Below are 18,236 nucleotides of genomic sequence, written 5' to 3' on the forward strand. Positions count from 1 at the left end.
ATCTAAAAGCTATTTAAATAGATACAGCAAAGAGCCATCAGGCAACTAGTAGATTGTAAGCCACGAGGAAATACATCTTTACTGATTTTAGGGTAACAGGATAATAGATGCATTGGAAGCAAGCTGGTATAGTTTTGTTTATATATTGAGAAAATACAGATATTCAACAGATGTTCTAAAGGTTTTCGCAGAGGTGGAGTGTAACACAGCTCTAAGACCATCTGTAGAAGACAGTGCATAGCTGTGATTATGAGTGATAATTGGCTGGACAGACAGCTGATGTTTTAATGAAACATTTATTGGAACTTTATGCTAGTGTTACTAGACATAGAATAAACATTGCAAGTGTCAACTCCTTAGTCTGAGGATACTTTTCCCAACCACGGCTTGGGCTACACCAAGTGTGCTGCTGATCCATTCCATACACATATGTATTTTGAGTTCCCTTTTCAGGCCTGTTTGCAGCCATCAAGATGCTAGTGCAGTAGGAGAGTGCAAGGGAGTGTGGTGGTACCTTGAAGAGGAACAGCCCATGGCAGAGAAGGTGCTGTCTTATCTCTTCAGGGGGTTTTTGCTTGCTAAATTAACGTTGATGTGGGAAGAGGGAGTCTCAAGGTGGTGGTGGCTGAAGGACTTGGCTGGTCCCTGCTTGTGTCCAGGTGGCAAAGGGTTTGAGAAAGCACTGGGAATTGAGTCACGTAGCCAAAATGTAGAGAAGGAGCTGGAAGCATGTTTCTGAAGCTGCGCAGAGAATCATAGAAGTATTAAGGCTGGAAAAGACCACTAGGATAAACTAGTCCTATAAACAAGCCATCATCACTATGTCCACTAAACCATGTCCCTCAATGCTACCTCTGTCCTCTTTGTGAGAAGGTTACATGGGAAGCAGAGGGTCTGTGTTTCAGGTGGCCTGAAAGTGATGGAGATGTTGGAATTTATTACTGTGTGTGTTGACAGTGCAGAAGGTGTCATTAATCTGTGCTGAAAATAGAGCATTGCTGCTGTTATTAACAGTAATGCTATTTGCGAAGTAGCAAAGAAAGAGTGGTCAGACCCTGGAACAGACTGCCCAGGGAGGTGGTGGAGTCACAGTCCCTGGAGGTGTCCAAGAAATGTTTACATGTAGTACTAAGGGACGTGGTTTAGGGAGGAAATATTTGGTGGTAGGTGGGTGAGTAGAATAGGTGATCTTGGAGGTCTTTTTCAACCTTGGTGGTGCTGTGATTTGATGAAACAGTGAGTTTGTTGTATTGCTGTAACGTGCAGGTCCTTGGAAGCAGTTATTTTAGGATGAGAGTGGCTTGTCAGTACCTTGTCAGTATTTAAATCTCATTGTTTCATACTGTTGATCTTTGCATGGTAGTCACCTCTGATGAAATCACTCAAATCCATCCTACGAGTTTTCTGCCAGAAGATTTATGTTTGATTTGTTTTCTGTATGTTACATATCACTCAGGGTTAAAAATGTTGGGGCTGTGGTGCGGGGGGTTGAGGAGATGCGAGCAGAAGATTTGCTGATGTTTAAAAACTCACAAAAAAAAAAGTTTATTTTGAGATTGGCCTCTCGCAAATAAAGCCTTCTAGAGAGGGTTTGGAAAGCATGTTCACAGTTACTCCACTTCTGTGAATCAGAAACGTTTGTTCTAAAATTAAATAGTAATAAAAAGGCATACAACAAACCCCAAACGAAGCGGTTCTTGACAACTGATCAAGAGAGATCTGAGTAGGTGTGAAGCTTAAAAAAGGCATGTGCAGAATCCTTGCTATTTTTACTTGCAGTCATGATTCTTGCCTTTGTGATTAATGCTCTTAACATCTCTGGGCAACTTGTGTGAGGAGCTTGTAATTGCTTGGGCAAAGTCCTGAGATCCAGTCTGAGTAAAAACTATGGGGAAGGTTTGTGTTTGTTCCTCTTTTTCTTAGAGAAGAGGGCTGCAGTTTGCCCTGTAAATGTGACTTGCAGGACTCCAGGTTATAATGTCTGGTGGAATTTGATTCTGGATAGATTTTGGCAGGGTCTGCTTTCTGCAGTTTTTCATACAAAGTGTTGGAGTCAGGTGGCAGATGTTTCTTGGATTCCAGTTTGTGTCTTGTTGTGGTTTTCTTTGGAAAATGGCTCTGACTTCAGCAAGGCACTGCAGTGTAAAAGGCAGAGCTCACTGCCCTCGGTGATGGGAGCTGGGGCTGGTAGGAGATTTCAGAGATGAGCCCTAAATTTAGTCCATGAAAATAGTGTGTTGTGTGACTTGGCTGATCCATCCCTTTGTGAAGGGCAGAGTTGTGCCAAATGAGAAATATTGTGATGGTAAACAGCTGTGAGCATTCAAGTTGCTCATCTAAAAGGCTTCCTTGTTTCAGGCAAGCTACTAAAAGGGACAGAAAGATAGCTGACTGTCTTCTTCCCTACACTTGTTTTTTTTTTTTTACCTGTTGTAAAGGATGTTGGGAATATCAGTTGTCTTTTTCAGGGCACTTATTCAGCTTAATCTGAAACAAGCCATGTTCCCAAGGACCCACTGAACACCACTGGCTTTAAGAATGTGTGGAATTGCACACCATGGGGGGGGAATAAATTAGTGAGTCAGGGAGAAGATGACAACTCCCCAGCAGGTGACAGAGCACCTCCAAGTGACAAAGGTGAATGCATGGCAGCCAGCCTCTCCCTGTACTGGCACCTTACGCTGACATTAGGATCCATACAAAGAGGGTGTAAAATATTGGTGCTGTGGCAGGAGGGGATTTTGTGGCTGCTTGGAATGAGCATAAATAATGCAAGCACAGTGCAGGGAGAGGCAGATGCACAACTTTCTGGCTGTTGATGGCAGAGCAGTGGGATAGTTTGAGGACAGACCCTGTTGTCAACACCTTAAGTTGGGATGCTCCCCGCTAGAGTCTTAAGTGGAAAAATTTAATCTCAGGAATGGGGTGAGGCGTTGGCACAGGCTGCCCAGGGAAGTGGTGAAGCCAGTGTCCCTGCAGGTGTTCAAGAACAGGGTGGATGTAAGGCTGAGGAATGTGGTTAGGGGGCATGGTGGGGATGGGTTGGACTAGGCAGTCTTAATGGTTTTACCCAACTTTAATGATTCTGTGATCATTTTACAGGTTTGATCTATGGTGCAGTCCATGGCAGGGGTTTGCTTTAAGTCTTCTCTGTATCCTTAGTCTGCACTTGAGTGTAGGACAGCGAAGAGTAGGATGAGTATGTAAGCCAGACATTTGTGTGCTTGTCTGTCATCCTTTTTTTTTTCTCTTTTCTTTCTTGCCTAATACTGCAGGGCTTTTCACTGTAAACAACTTACTCGCTCTAATTAGGTTTATTTTACTTTCTGTTGCCTTATCTCACTGCTGTTTATCTTCGTGTGTATCCTGGACTCGGTGTAGTGCTGGGTGGAGAGGATGAGAAAATTGCTTTGTGAAACAGGTCTGTCTCTGTTGGCTTAAAAGTGTTGAGGTATTTGGCACCAGGGCAAGCAGAAAGGAGTGCAGCAACCTGCTGAGTTACAGAAGGCAGTCACCTCCTCACCTAATCCCTTTTCACAGGGGCAGGTTTTCCTCTGTACTGGGATGTTCTTCTGGACAGGTCAGCATCGTGACCTCTCCAGACAGGGACATTTTATGTCCTTCCCACATTCATTAGATTCATTACAAGTGGTTTTCTTCCTTGTACTCAAATCAGATGTCCCTTCCTGCAGTTTAATGGAAACCTTCCTGTTCTATCTGAAAAAAAACCCCAACCATGGAAAACAGGTTATTTTCATTCTCATTTCAGCTGTTTTTTTTAAATGTATTTGAATACTGTGAACTCTGGGTTAGTTGGGATTTGTTTCTTCTACTCCAGAGTACAAATGCACTGTCACAGCACTGTTCAACACAGTGAGTTGCCCCTAATAAAATCCTGTGGGGTATTCAATATGAAGGAGAAATTGTCACTTGGTATAAATGGAAATATTTGGTGAGGGAACCCCTCAAATAAATCAATAAAGGGACAGGAATTGGGCAGAAATGATCCTTAAAAGGATTCCAACTGATACTTTGTCTGAGAAGGGAGACAGGCTCTTTCTCTAGGAGGTGAAAGCTGTTGCTTGATGTGCTCAATAGCCTTTCTGCACAAGCCTCCGTTTGCATTGTGCAGATGCTCAGGGGGTGTAAATATTGTGGCAGGCTGCCACTATCCGTCCTTCATGAAGTATGGTTTTATTTAGGAACCTCTGCCTGAAGGAGCAGCCTTTCATCTCAGCCACAGCTTCAGTTCTGAGCATCCTCACGTTAAATAAGATGGGTGATGTGCAGCACTGCCTGCCAGCTAGCTTTTTGGGGAAGCTGAAGACTGCATTTACTGCCTCGTGTCACCTGCGTGCTCTTGGGATGGTCTCGGTGTGTTGAAAAATGTCCCCTGCATTTTTTAAAGTGAAGGCTGGAGATTTGGACTGCTAGACCTGAGAGAAAAGTGCTGTTGACTTGACCTGAGTTGTGAAAAGTAGAGGTTGTGTGTTGTGGTTTCCAGAGGGGTTACTGGAAGTCTAGCATTTACTGGGGCTGCAATCCACTGGAACGTGCACATCCCCACACTAAAGGCAATGAGGGCAACCAGAAGGGCCACAGGAGTGTTCGAACAGATACCCAGCGAGGAGTGAATCCCAAAGAAGAAGATGCTTTGGAGAGGAATCTTTTAGGGCAGGAGATAAAATTGCTTCCCGTACCTGTGACTGTTCAGTGATGACTGGTTGTGTATTGTGATGAGAAGATGCCTTGTTGGGTCACCTGAGTGGGGCGAGCCCAATTCAAGGTCAGTTTTGAAATGTCTGAACTGAGAGGCTCTGCATCAAATGCTGCAGGTTTCCTAATGGTTCATGCCAGTGGATCTGGTCTCAGTTCTTATTCAAACTAGTTTTCTTGATTGCTTTGCAGTGGATTTTTCACTTGTAGCCTGCAAAAAGCTTGAAGGAAAAAGCAAAGGCTGCATGAAATTATAGAATTGTTTGGAGTTGGAAGGGACCCTTAAAGGTCATCTAGTCCAACTCCCCTGCAATGAACAAGAGCATCTACAACTCTGTCAGTTTGTTCAGAGCCCTGTCCAGCCTGACTTTGAATGTCTCCAGGAACAGGGCATCCACCGTCTCTCTGGGCAGCCTGTTCCATTGCTTCATTGCCCTGTTGTAGAAAAACCTTCTTCCTTATATCCAATCTAAATCCTTATATCCAATCTCAATCTCCTGTGTTAGTTTGAAATTGCATCCCATTGTCCAATCATGACTGGTGCTGCTAAAATGTCTGAAATGACACGTGATGGTGCCTAGCTTTGAGGGGTCGTTCACTAGCAGTTATTTTGGATCTACCCTATATTCCACTTTCACCAACATGACTGGGAAAGGAGATGCAGATTCCTTAAATTCTCATGTACCTAGGGGTGAAGTCAGTATTACTTAATATTGGAGGCAGGAGCCAGATCCTTGGGTAAACAGTGGCATTTTTACTTTTCCACCATTCAGGCCTCAGCAGTACTTTGACATAACTGATGTACATAAATCATCCAGGTAAGGAGTTTTAGGGATATGGGATCCTTTTGGCATCCTTTGTTCTAATAGCCTGCCTTTTTAGCATGTCAGTCCCTAGTAATTAACCTTACTTTGAAAGAAGTTCAGTTTTTAAGGAGTCACGCCAAGGAGTCACCCTAGGGTGCTGGATTTTTGTGTGCGTGAAGTATTTCTCCCTGCAGGGGCTTCTTCCAAGGGAATAAAAAAGAGGGAGGAGCATACAGGAGATAAGTTTAGAATGGTGTGACAAAGCCAAAGCAGTCAGTTACTCAAAGAGCCAATATTGGTAGAGATGACAAGGCAGCATGCTTGAGATAATGATGCAGCTAAGACTGACAGCCATGGGAAGAAGCAAATAAAAAGAGATTCTTTTTTTTTATATTGGCTGTCTTTTTCTGCCTGTGAATTAGAAGTCTGGATGTGAATTAAGTACCAGGGGAATGGGAGCTGCATGAGGGAAGCATCAGACTGGTTTGAACCACCAAATGAACAAGGGATCTGAAAGCAGGGAATTTTTTTCTTCTCTCTTTCAATTGCATTTCATAATCCATTTCTTTTTGTTGCTGCTCAATGTAGTGTCACCTTCAGCGTTTTTTGCTGCTTTTTCCCTTTCCCTGGTTGACAGGCTGGCCACGTGGCTTGTGATCCTTAATTTGAGATGCACATTTCTTTCAGGCATACAGAAATGGGGGAATGGCACGGTATGTTGTTTAGAGTTGTTGTTGCAGGCCAGTCTGCATGCTGCTGTTAACAGTATGCCTGGGGACTTTGAAGTGTCACGTAGCAGCAATTAATGGGGTATTAGTTTTTCTCATATCATCTTTCTTTGCTAGTTAGTTATATCAACAGGAAGCTTAGTTATCTGGGTGCATATGTTTACGTAGGAGTTTGGTTGTCTTGTTGCACTGTATTGGGAAGATACATGAATGCTTTCCTACCATAAAGTGTGAACTGGATATTCCCAATATAAGAATACACGTAGCTCAAAACAGAGTTGTCCACAGATAAAACAGAAAATCTGAAGTAGAATTAAACAACAAAAAATCGATGGTGACGTTGCCAGATCTGGCTAGGAGATCACAGAGTCATAGAATCACCGAGGATGAAAGAGACCTACAAGATCATCCAGTCCAACCATCCACCTGTCACCAATAGTTCTCACTAAGCCTTGTCCCTCAACACAATTTCTAAATGTTCCTTCAACACCTCAGGGGTTGGTGACTCCACCACCTCCCTGAGGCCTTCTAGTCCTGTTGCTGGTTACACAAGATAAGAGGCCAACCCCCAACTCACTACAGCCTCCAGATGGTTTCTCCCTTTCAGTCTAAGTGGACTTGAACTCAGTCTCAGGTATGGCTGAGGAGGATTGATCTCAGCCAAGTGGCAACCACTTGGGCAGGTTCCTGCTGATTTTCCCATCTATTTTGCATTTCTGATAGGAAATTCCCAGACTCAGGGGAATGAGCCCTTCATGTAGATCTGGTGGCAGATTTGGGTCTCAGCTGCACAAGAAATAGCAAATACTATCACTGTTTGAATAGACGTACTCAAGTTTCTATCAATTTATGACTTTACCCCATCAGCGTCATGGGAACGTTACAAGGTTTAACTAAGATATCAAGTAGCTTATCTTTCCTCTCAGCATTTGTATTGTTACCCCTGAATTTTGTTTAAGACGATAGATTGTTGTGCTTAAACTGATTTCTCTCCCTCCTTTAAAATTCTTTTTCAATAGACCCATATTTCATTGCTGTTTGGACCTAGATAGAAATGAAAACAGCTGAATATACCCAAAACTTAGCTTCAGCTGTCACCTTTCTTGCATTTAAAAAGCTTGATGTAAAATTATGATACTTAACCGATTTAATATTAATGATGTTTATTGAAGTATTCTCTACTGAGGGATAAGTGGTTTTTTTGACTTACAAGAGACTGATTGCTTCTGGTTTCACAGTTAATTGAAAGTTAATATACACTGAAGATGAGTGATATATATGTTATTAGGTTAGCTGCACTCAGAGTACTCATAGTATATAATACACTTATGAGCAAGTCTCACGTGTGCAAAGGATAAAGATGAAGTGGTGTAGTGTCCATTGCAGTGGGGAAGTGATCATTATTTATTGTTTGTTCCCAGTATACTGAGCACTTTGCAAATATACTGCACTGAATCATTTTACAATCTCTTATTTGAAAAAAAAAATATATATAAATATATATATGAATATAAATATATATACATTTACTTTATTAGAAGGTACTTTGGGAGTGAGGAACACAAACCACCAATGGATGTCTAACTTTGCTCAAACCATCTTCTGTTGAGTGTTGTACTGCGTGGTTTTAGCACAGATTAATTGCTATTACAGCAGTGCTGTTGTGATCATTTCAGCAGACTGTTCTGTCGTGACCCAGTGTATGGAAATCACTCTTACACTTTTTATGTTTTTTACCTATTTCAGTTCCTTCTGTAAGTTCTCATGCGTCTGTTTTCCCCTCACATTTTTCATTGGAACAACCTTAACTGAGGAAGAAAAATCTGTGACAAAGCACTCTCCCTCTTTCTATTTAATGACCACCATATTTGGTCTTCCTGAATATCTTCCAGAGTAGTAAAAGTTGAAAAAAATCCTATAATATTTTTACATTCTTATTACCTCCTGCTTTGCATGGACTCTGGCAGTAAGCTGCTTTCCTACTTTTAATCATGCTTCTCTTAGTTTCTCTTTTTCAGTCCTACCTTGACACCTTTAATTCATCATCACCTCAGTGAGTTTTACCAAAAAGTTCACTTTTATTTTTTTAATCTACTTTAAATTTGTATCTCTGAGTAGTGCTTGTCTGATGGTTTACTCTTGCTAGAAATACAGTTCTCAGTTTGGTGTCTGATTCAAGATCAAATCAGTCTTGTATTCCCTCTCACATTTTTTTTATCTTCATGGTTTTATTATACTGTTTTTTAAACAGTCATTTCTTTTACAAGAATCTCCTCTGCCATTATAACCTGATCTACACTTGAGTTAATATTTTCTACCCTAGATGGCACTAAATGGTGTAGTTCCCTTAAATTTGCCTTCAAAAAGCAGTTGCCTGCATCATTTTATTTCAGGATCTGTGTTATGAATTCTGCACTTCATTTTCTAGAGTTTTTCCAGTCTGTCCCAAGTATTCTCCTTTAGAAACCTGGAAAATATTTCTGAAATGAGGTATTTTGGTTGCTAACACTGTGAGCTATGTTGGAAGGTGACTGAGTTGGCCTTTCTTAGATGCCTTTTTTGTCAAGGATTGTGCAGCTTTATCAGCTTGTCCTTATCTCTCAGCTGGCAACACAGGGCTCTGCTCTGAACGTGGGGATGTGGATCCTTTGTGCTGAATATTGTGGATGTTATTACCGCATTGTCTTCTCTCTGTTGTTATTATTGTGATATAATGTAGTATGAAATAATACTGATACAATGCGTGATGTCTTAAGATAGTATTGCCACTAACAGGCAATATCCTCTGTTGTGGTCTTTCATCCAACTGTGGCTTCACTTTGGAAGAGAGAGCAAGATTGAGGAGCTGTGATCAAATATAATCTGAAACCTACTAGGAGTGACTGAGTGTTGGTGTGAGTAGAACAAATCACTCATTGTTTCTTTTTCATTTAGTTTGTGCCCTAGGAACTCTCTGCTGCAGGATGAATTAGGAAGGGAAGGACTCTTTCTCTGAACCATGGACACAAGAGCATCTTTCATCACGACCATGCAAGAGACCCAGCATCTATCCCCAGAGAAGGGGCAGGGCCTGGCCAATGGTGATGGGGAGCAGTTTGATTCAGGTGAGCTCTCTTTTGCTCTTGTAGGTTTCTTGTATGGTCACAGCATTCCAGCTGACTGCTTCAGGGAAGGTGACAGCTGCTTACTGGGTGGCATTAGAGTTGGATGGCTTGATGGCCATTTTTTTGAGCCTTGTAGATTGGACAAGGCTGTGTGTCCCATATTGTAGAGTGCTCAGGTGGACCACGTTAGTTGAGTTGGGGAAACTGACTTTACTGTGGAGCTTTACTATGGTATGTGGTAGCTACTTCAAATAAAATGCAGTGGAAAACCTTTTTCAAGACATGATATTGTATTCTTCCTGTCTGCTCACGCACTCTCTATTTTATTTTACTCTCTTTTGATTATAGAAAGGAAATGAATGTGCAGAATTTACAGTATTTCTTCTTCATCTTGATCTTCACCCTTGTTCCTGGAGATTATTTTTTTTTTTATTATTCCAAATGAGAGGGCATCACAGATGTTATCCCAGCCAGCAGAGCGCTGGTTGCATGTTGTCCTTGTGTACATGAATATGTGCACTTGTCTGCAGTGCTCTGGCATGGGCACTGAAAGATAAGGATGTGCTGGGTAAAATTGGCTTAATAACTTCCCCCTTGTTCTGTGTTAACACAGGAAAGCTCAGCTGAGGAATTTATGAAGCGCAAATCTCAGCCCCCTGTCAGTTAATCCATACAAAACATTTCATTTTTGTGTTGTGGTAATGATGATGTTCCTCACGTGGCTTGAATGCTTTTCCAGAAATCTTGTGCATTTATGTAAGAGTAGTTTTCCACAAAAGGATCCTGAGATGTAATAGCAAATGAAAGTCTACTTTTGCATTGAAGCATCCTAAAGGGCTGTCTGAAGTCTGCTTCCATAGAAATAGGTCCTCTTACCGGGGATAACTCTGTAAATGCAATGGTAACTGTGTTGGGGTGAATGCTTTAAAACTGTATGCATTGGCTTCAGTGTCCTTTGCAGTTGATCTCTCAGGTGGTGCTGCGTTGTGCTGGAAGATGTCCTTGATCATGCCAGGAGGTTGGAAATAGATGATCCTTAAGATGCCTTCCAACCCAAACAATCCTTTGATTCCATGTTATGTTCAAGTCATTCGCAAAGTTTCGTCTTTGGTCTGCTTCTCACTGTTTCTCACTGAGCACCCTAGAAATTTTGTTTAAGAAACCTTGATTCATCCCACCTGAAAGAAGCGGAGCACTCTTATGTTACTTTAGTTAAGAACACAATAGTTATCCTATAGACGTGAATGAGTTTCCCTTCCAGAGGGTTACACACAGAGAGCTGAGGAACATCTAGAGTTAAACAACCGATTGTGGAACTGCAGTGCCTTATGATGCTTTAAAAAAACAAAGCAAAAACATCATAGAATATCTAAAGTTGGAAGAGACCCATGGTGATCGTAGAGTCCAGCTCCTGGCTCCAATTCAAGTCCTACATCTGAAAACACTGTCCAGACGTTTCTGGAACTTGTGGCCATGCCTGATGCCCTGGGGAGCCTGTTCCAGAGCTCAACCACTGTGTCAGTGAAGAGCCTTTCTCAAACAACCAGCCTTACCCTCCCATCACACAGCTCCATGCTGTTATCACCATTAAAGAGACAGTCGTAGCTCTACAAAACGAGTAATCCCATCTTAACATCAGTGCTGGGTTGTCTTTGGTTTGAGAAATCACCTGGCTGGAGCAGAAAGGAGCATCTGGATCCTGGCTGACTGTACAGGCTGAGGTGCAGGTGATCCGTTGTAGGCATTGGGTTTGAAACAACGAAAACTGGAATGTGGACCCTAAATGTCTTTGAGAATATGAGCCTTGGTGACTCTCCAAAGGCCATGCAGGATTTCCCCCTTACCTCAAACCTTCACCTGGTGTGTTAATCCTAAATCATTTTGACTTTCAGTTCTTTGTGAGTGAACAAAACCATGAATATATTTATGTGCCTGTAAATAAGGTAGCTGAGCAATTTCAACAAATACTGTAATTTCCAAAGATGTTCTACTTCAGGTAAGCCTGGGAAAAATCTAAGCTTCTGTAGCCACAGGTTTTGGGTCTTTTATCTCATCCTGCGAGGCTGATAACAGCTGGAATAGTTGCATTTTTATAGTGTCAATGCATGAAGGACTGCAGAGCACTTTAAAGCCATTCAGAGGCTCAGAGATAATGACTTGTTGATTTTATTTGCCATCCTAGGCTTGTTTATACATCACCATATTGTAGGCTAGCCAGCCTTGACTCTTTCATTAAAAAAGAGCACTGAGCCTAAGCACCAATAATTGGAAAGGGAGCTGATATGTAAAATAGGCCTAATGCCAAATTTGTCATCTCACAGGGAGCGCTGTGAAATGCTGGCACCTGGGGCTTTGTGTCTCTCCAGCAAAGCCAGGACTTTGTTGTAGGAGTGTGTGGCTTGAGGCCTGATAAACAGATTGCCTTTGGGATCATTGCTTCCCGAGTGGGTGCAGTTGTCTTAGTACGTTAAGAGACTTTGTCTTTAATTGGGGATCTTCAGATACTTGAGGGAGGCTGGCAAAGGGTGTCCTGTGTTCCTCATCAGTAGGGCTTCTGCAATGGGCAAAAAGATCTGTGTGCAGTCCCACTACTGTATGTGTGTATGTAAGTAGGAGTGTACCCCCAAGTACCTTGGGCTGGTCTGACTCTGGGCCACACTGTGTCTGCTCAGGATATCCCCCTGCCAAGTTCCTAGAAGGACACCGAGTCCGTTTAAAAACAGATTTGGAAGCTCACATTCACTTCACAATCTTTGGTGATGAAGCGACGCAAAATAAAACACTGATGTGTGATAAATGAGTACTCCAACGTTATTTTTACGGACCTTGTAAAAGTAATTTCCTGATAAAGTCTGCAGATAAAACACTGTAGAGGAGTCAGACTGCTGATGTGTCAGAGCAAAATGAATTGATGGGGGCGAAGGCTGTAGCTCTCATTGTTGTTGAAGGAATACTCATAATGCTTCCCTCTGGCATCCTGAACCTCCCTGTCTGGCTTGAGAAAAGAGATCAGGGTGATTATTAAAAAATGTCCTTTTGGGGGTTTGATTGGATTGCATGTGAATGAACCTGTTGGTAAGGCTGTGGGAACAGTGGGGCTGGTTGGCACATTACAGAGTAGGTCGTGGGCAATAACATTAGGAAGGACAGGAAGACTTGTTGCATCCATGACTAGCTTGTTTATTGCTAACGTAATGAACCTAGTGTTGCTGAATCCTGTCTCCCTGGAGATGCTGCTCCTTGCATGGATGTTATATATTGAACTGCCTAAAAGTCCTTCTGCCACCTCGTGGAAATTAGGTTGCCCAGAGAGATGATAGATTCCCCATCCTTGGTCTCATCCAAGGTCAGGCTGGATGAGGCTGTGAGCACCCTGATTGAGCTGTAGGTGTCCCTGTTGATTTTGGGGGACTTGAACTAGATGGCCTTAAGTAGTGCCTTCCAACTTAGATGATTCTATAGAATTACTCCTTCCCATAAGATTGCTGAGGAAGGGTGGAGGGAAGGAGAAATGTGCATGGACTAACCACAGAAGTTGGAGCGAGAGGATGGAATGACACGTGTGGGCATACAGAGAGCATTGTGGGCTAAGAGAAGTGTCTCATGCCTTGACACTGGAATAGCTGAGCAGAGGGGTAAGACATGGGGGATATGTTCAGCTGGAGGTTGTTGAGCAGCCCGTCCCAGCTCCAGAAGCACAAACAGATGAGAGAACAGGGAACAACCAGGCGGAGGGGATGTGCTTTTAGCTTTTTGCCTTTTGCTTTTCACATCAGAAGTTATTGGCTTACAGTAGCACTGGGATTGCTGGTGTCCAGGTTAGAAAGTTACTTAAACATAGGAGTAATTCTAAACCTCTGATGGTATCTGCCCATATGTTCATGGACTCATACATTTAAAAAAAATTCTTAACCTTTGAAATCTCTGAACCTGGCTCTTCTCTAAAACATTAACTCCACAGGGTTGTAGGTTTTGAGGCTGACATTTTCCCTGATCATCAAAGTTACTTGCCTGTGTGGTATAGTAAAGCCTTAGTTTCTACTTCTGTCTAAGCTGTTCTTGTCTTTCAGCCAAGAATGAACAACCCCCTCATTTTTGGGTCTAGGGTCTCAAATAGGCGGTTTTTGTGCCTGGAGTCCATTTTATTTTGCAAAGGATGACCTAAACAAAGCAGACATAGTCTGTGCTGAATTTGCGTGTTTTCAGATTGTTACTGTGGGCTTGGGTTATTGTCTGGTTGAGTGAGCATGGCCATTGCATCCCTGTGGTAGCAGAGAGGCAGCCGTCTGCTAGCCACCTTACAGGAAGTGAGAGTTGATTTAAATCTCTGTATTTAAGCAGGTTAATTGAGTTGGTGGTAAGGAGCCAGACCTTAGTCGTGGTGCAGCGGTTTGCAGTGTTTAACAGTGATGACAGCTCAGTGCTCCTCTTTGAACTCTCAGACAAATCTTCACCCTCTTCCAACTCTGTCTCAGAAACCTTTCTCTGAGACATTTATTTTCCCCTTCGCATACACGCGTCTGCAAATAAAGCCTATTTCTTCCCCTTTTAATGATGAGTTTCCCATTACACAGTATAATTTTATAGTCTCGAAAACTGGAGACCTGTAGCAACAATTGCAATATATTAATCCTGATGTTTTCTTCATAAAACTATCTGGGGAGATCCCTTAATTCAGTTTGTCATGAGTCACTTTAATTACATCATGACCACGCTGATAAATGTTTGGGCAGGTAAGGGTCTGGTATAGTTTTCCTTGATAAATGCTTATTGCAAAGAGCTCATTGCTAGACTGTAAATATTTTTGCTCTGGGGACAACTGAGTTTGCAAGATTGCCTGGGAACAAAATGAAAACAATAAGATGTGACTGATTTTTCTGTAAGAAAAAGACAGTTTATTTTTAATTATTGCTGTGTGTTTCAGCAATGGTTTCAGGCCTCAACTCTGCTCTGCTCAGTGGGGATATATTAAAAAAAGAAAGAGTAGTAATGTCACCTCTTTCCCTGTGGGGAAGGAAGGATTGTGAGGGGGATTTGGTATGGGTGGGAAGGCATGAATGCAGAGACCCAAATCTGAAACTAGGCAAGGATAAGTGCAGGCAGCACGAATGCAGCAGTGGCCTGGGAATTTGGGGAGAATTTGGAAAAGCAGCTTCAGTGTTGGTAGAAGGATCCCATTTGGAGTTCTTGGCTGTTGGAGGCAGAGGAGGGCTGAGCAGGGAGGAACAGAGTGGCAGAGCTGAAACTGCTGCTCCTCAGCTCCAAGGGCTGGGTTGCTTGTTCTGCATGCTGCTCAGCCAATAAGAGCAACACCTGTTGTTATTACCAGTACACCACTGCAATTTCTGTCTGGGGGAACCCAAACCTGGGGCATGGGGATGGCCGCTGCATCGCTGTGATAGCGACTGACAGCCAGCTCCTGTAGCAGTCCCTGCTGCTGTATGATGAGTTTGTTTCCCTATTGTGATGATTGCAGGGTCAGTTCTGGTCTTACAATGTTGACTGCTAAAGTTCCAGAATCTGCTGAAAGTGTTTTAAGAGCCAGTCAAGCTGGATAAGGACTTCGAGGATCTTCAGGGAAGCTTTCTGTTTTCTCCCATGTTGATGTTTGTATCAGTTGCTATTTTTTCCCTGAACTTTTTGACACAACTTTTGCCTTCGTTGGCTGTATTTTGGTCTGTTTTCCTTTCTTTCTGCTACTTTTTTTTTTTTTCCTATTGAACAGATGAGGGCTCCAGCATTGAGGATGCAGACTTCAACTGGGATGAGTTCCTGGAGGAAACAGGAGCCTGTGCTGCTCCCCACACCTCCTTCAAACATGTATGTATCTTATCTGCTTTGCTTTCCTCTTCTGGTTTTCCTGACCAGCTGAAATAGAATCTGACCATTCTGTAAAGGATTTGATTTTCTGTGACAGCCTGCATGAGAATAAGGCTGAGTAGTGCCTGTTGTCCATGCAGCTTCTCTTGCTGCTGTTAGGTGACACTGGGCACTCAGAGCACTGTGTCTATGCCACTGAGCTCAAATATCATTCATGAGGTTTCATTCTGCTCTCCTTTTGTTTATAACATACTCATCTTCTTTTTTCTTCTCCTTCTTTATTTTTTGCTATCCTTCTTGACTCATAGAGATGAATCTCGCCAGAGTATCTTACTTCTCTGAAGGTGCCTTCTCAGTGCATGATTTGAGGACTAGCAGGGTTGCTCACCACTAGAGCCCAGCATGGCCTGTAGGAATCCCATCTCTCAGCCTCCTTCCTGAAGATGCTGCCTCAGGAATGTGGGCACCAAACAGTGGGATTGGTGATAACTTTCTTGGGTGCATATGTTTTATGAAAATGTTAAGAGTCCTGTCATGGTACTTACAACATGGCAGCTCCAGCTCATGTCAGCAGAAGTAGTATACAGAGCCTCTGAAATTTTGAATGATGGAGAAGATTGGAGCATGCTTTGAAGAAGGAGCCTGTCAAGGTGTGGAGCCCATCAAGGACGTTGCTGTATGGACCAGTTTTTCCATCTGCAAACAGTTGTTTAACGTCTTCTGTTTGGCCTGTGTGTGTGCTGTCCAGTCTACCTTTACATGAGGACTTGAAGCTGAACTTAATTAGTGGTGTTGGTTCTTCATTGTCATCAAAGGCAAGCACGTGTGGTACAGTCAGTATGTTTGTCCAGGGCCTTATTTTCAGTCAGCTAAAGGACTGTTCTTTCAGATGTTATGATGCTTTTACCTGTATCAAGTCATGCCCTGTTGTAGTGCTTCTCTGTCCTCAGCTGTTGTGTGCAAATGGTGCTGTTCATCCTCCAACCTGACCCATTAGCTCCAGGTAGCATCTACATCTGGTAATACAATTCACCATCTCCTTTTCTCTCAGCTTCATTTGCCTGACCTGAATGCTCCTGGAGGATGTGGGTATCTCAATCAGGAAGAGAAATGTTTTAGCTGTGATGCTTTCACCTGCCTTGCATTGAGTCTGGTTGCTGGCAGGAATCTTTGGGGACTGTATAGTTGTGCTGCAGTGAAGAGAAAGTTTCCTGAAGAGTTTGTTCCTGCTTTGAGATAAGTCTCTGTTTGGATGGCTGCCTTCATGCCTTGCCTCCAGATGGTTTCTTGGTTTGTCTTGAGGAGGTAAAGACCAGCAGTGATGACAAACCTGTCTCTGCAACTGAAAAATAAGAAAAAAAAAAATTGTACCAGCCTCCGTTACCTATTTTACGTATGTAGACAGAGTATTGCAAGATGAATGATCCTAATTTTCTGTACTGGAGAATTGCAGGACAGTGGGGAAGTTTTATTGTAGTTTATCCTTGGCCTGGTAGCTGTCTGGAAAGAGCATCTTGTCCCAGGGTGTTAACTCTGGTTCTTGACTCAGGGGATCCAGGTGGGAGCTGTGTGCTTTATGAAGTCCTTCCATTCCCCTTCTTTGTGTGATTTTCAGTTACAAGTCTTTTGCTTCTAGTGTTCCACTTTGGTCTTTATTCACGGTGAGAGCAAGGAGAAAAACTACAGATGACCTGGGTTATTCTTGAGGACCCTTAGCATCACAAGAGCCAAGATCCAATTTTAGGACTAAAGTAGTAAATGTCACAGTTCTTCCTCCATCTTAGATGACCTCCATAGCTCTCTTCCAACTTCTGCTACTCACAATTCAAGCACTGATGCTGATGGAAGTGCCCACCCAACTGGGAGTATGAAAAGTGTTGTTATCTGTGAATAATGTATGGCTTTGGCTGGACACCACTCACTTTGTAAGCTGGGGTAAGGGAGAACTGGGCCTACCCAAGGAGTGGTGTTTTTTCTCTGCAACTTGGCATCCTGAAGTTGGCCGTGTAGACAATAATACATCTCTGTGAGCAGAAGAGGCGTTTTATTGCCTCTCCGTAAGCAAGAACTAAATCAGAGATAAGCTTAAACCAGATTTAAAAATCTCTCTGGTTTCAATAGGACAGAAAGAGCTTGGGAACCAGTAAGAATCTGTCCTTAAAATTAATAGGCAGTCACAGCTACGTTTTGGGTGGACTTCTGAGGACAAAAGCTGCATTCTGAACTAATGGACTAGCATTCACCTCTTGTGTATTAACAGTAGCTAGAGACATCCTGCCAGCTCATGGGAGATTCATTACGATATGTCTGCAGCAGTCCCTGCAGTGTCCCAGAAGAGATCCACTGGCATCTCCAGTAACCTTGAGCAAGTTACTTATGACCTTCTGAAATAAAAAAGAAGTGACTTCTCCATCCGATAACAGAACAGTGTCCCAAGGCCTTTATCTCTCTCAGCCATGGATCCTACCATCTTTATGAGAATTTGAGGAGAGCAAATTGGGTATGCCTTGAAATTGTGGGTGTGGATTTAGTGGAAATACTCTCCTTGGTCTGCTTGGCACAATATTCAGCCTTTGGTGCTTGCCAAGCCTCAAGAGGTGTTCAGGTGTTGTTATGTGACTAATTGTAATAGCTGGGCCTAACTCCCAGAGGTGCTTGGTGCCTGCCTGTTCTACCTTGCGTGTGTCCTGGGATTTGCCTGATCAAGTTGTGCAAAGTAAGGTGTAAGTTCCCTGCATTAGACCACCTTTTCTCCTGGGTGTTGAGATTTATGATACTCAGATGGCTGCAGTCCCTCTCAAGTTTAGTTCATCTGAGCTTATCACTGCTGATGGAGCCTTTTGGAGTATGGGGGACCTTGTATGATGGGGTATGTACTAGTTGTGAAGGAGGTGGTTGTATTAATAATAGAGTGGTTTGGGTTGGAAGGGAAATTAACTGTCATCTAGTTTCAGTCTCTGCCATGGGCTGGTTGCCACCCACCAGATTAAGATGTGTTGTACCCCATCCATCCTGGTCTTGATCATCTCCAGGGATGGGGCATCCAGAGCTTCTCTAGGGAA

General features: G+C 42.9%; 1 protein-coding gene across 2 annotated transcripts in view; it reads left to right on the forward strand.

The window, feature by feature from the left end:
- Nucleotides 1-9,047: 9,047 nt before the first annotated feature.
- SFMBT2 (Scm like with four mbt domains 2) overlaps nucleotides 9,048-18,236 on the forward strand; it is a 93,425-nt gene continuing 84,236 nt past the window's right edge. The window contains exons 1-2 of one of the 2 annotated variants that reach the window (XM_065743778.1): nucleotides 9,048-9,354; nucleotides 15,080-15,174. In XM_065743778.1, coding sequence (XP_065599850.1) covers nucleotides 9,249-9,354; nucleotides 15,080-15,174 — 201 coding nt within the window. In that variant the 5' untranslated portion in view covers nucleotides 9,048-9,248. The remainder of the gene's footprint in view (nucleotides 9,355-15,079; nucleotides 15,175-18,236) is intronic. The other variant, XM_065743777.1, reaches the window with a different exon arrangement.

Source organism: Cyrtonyx montezumae, unplaced genomic scaffold (assembly GCF_038088225.1).
Source record: "Cyrtonyx montezumae isolate F1298 unplaced genomic scaffold, pur_monq_1.0 scaffold_3, whole genome shotgun sequence".
NCBI lineage: Eukaryota > Metazoa > Chordata > Aves > Galliformes > Odontophoridae > Cyrtonyx > Cyrtonyx montezumae.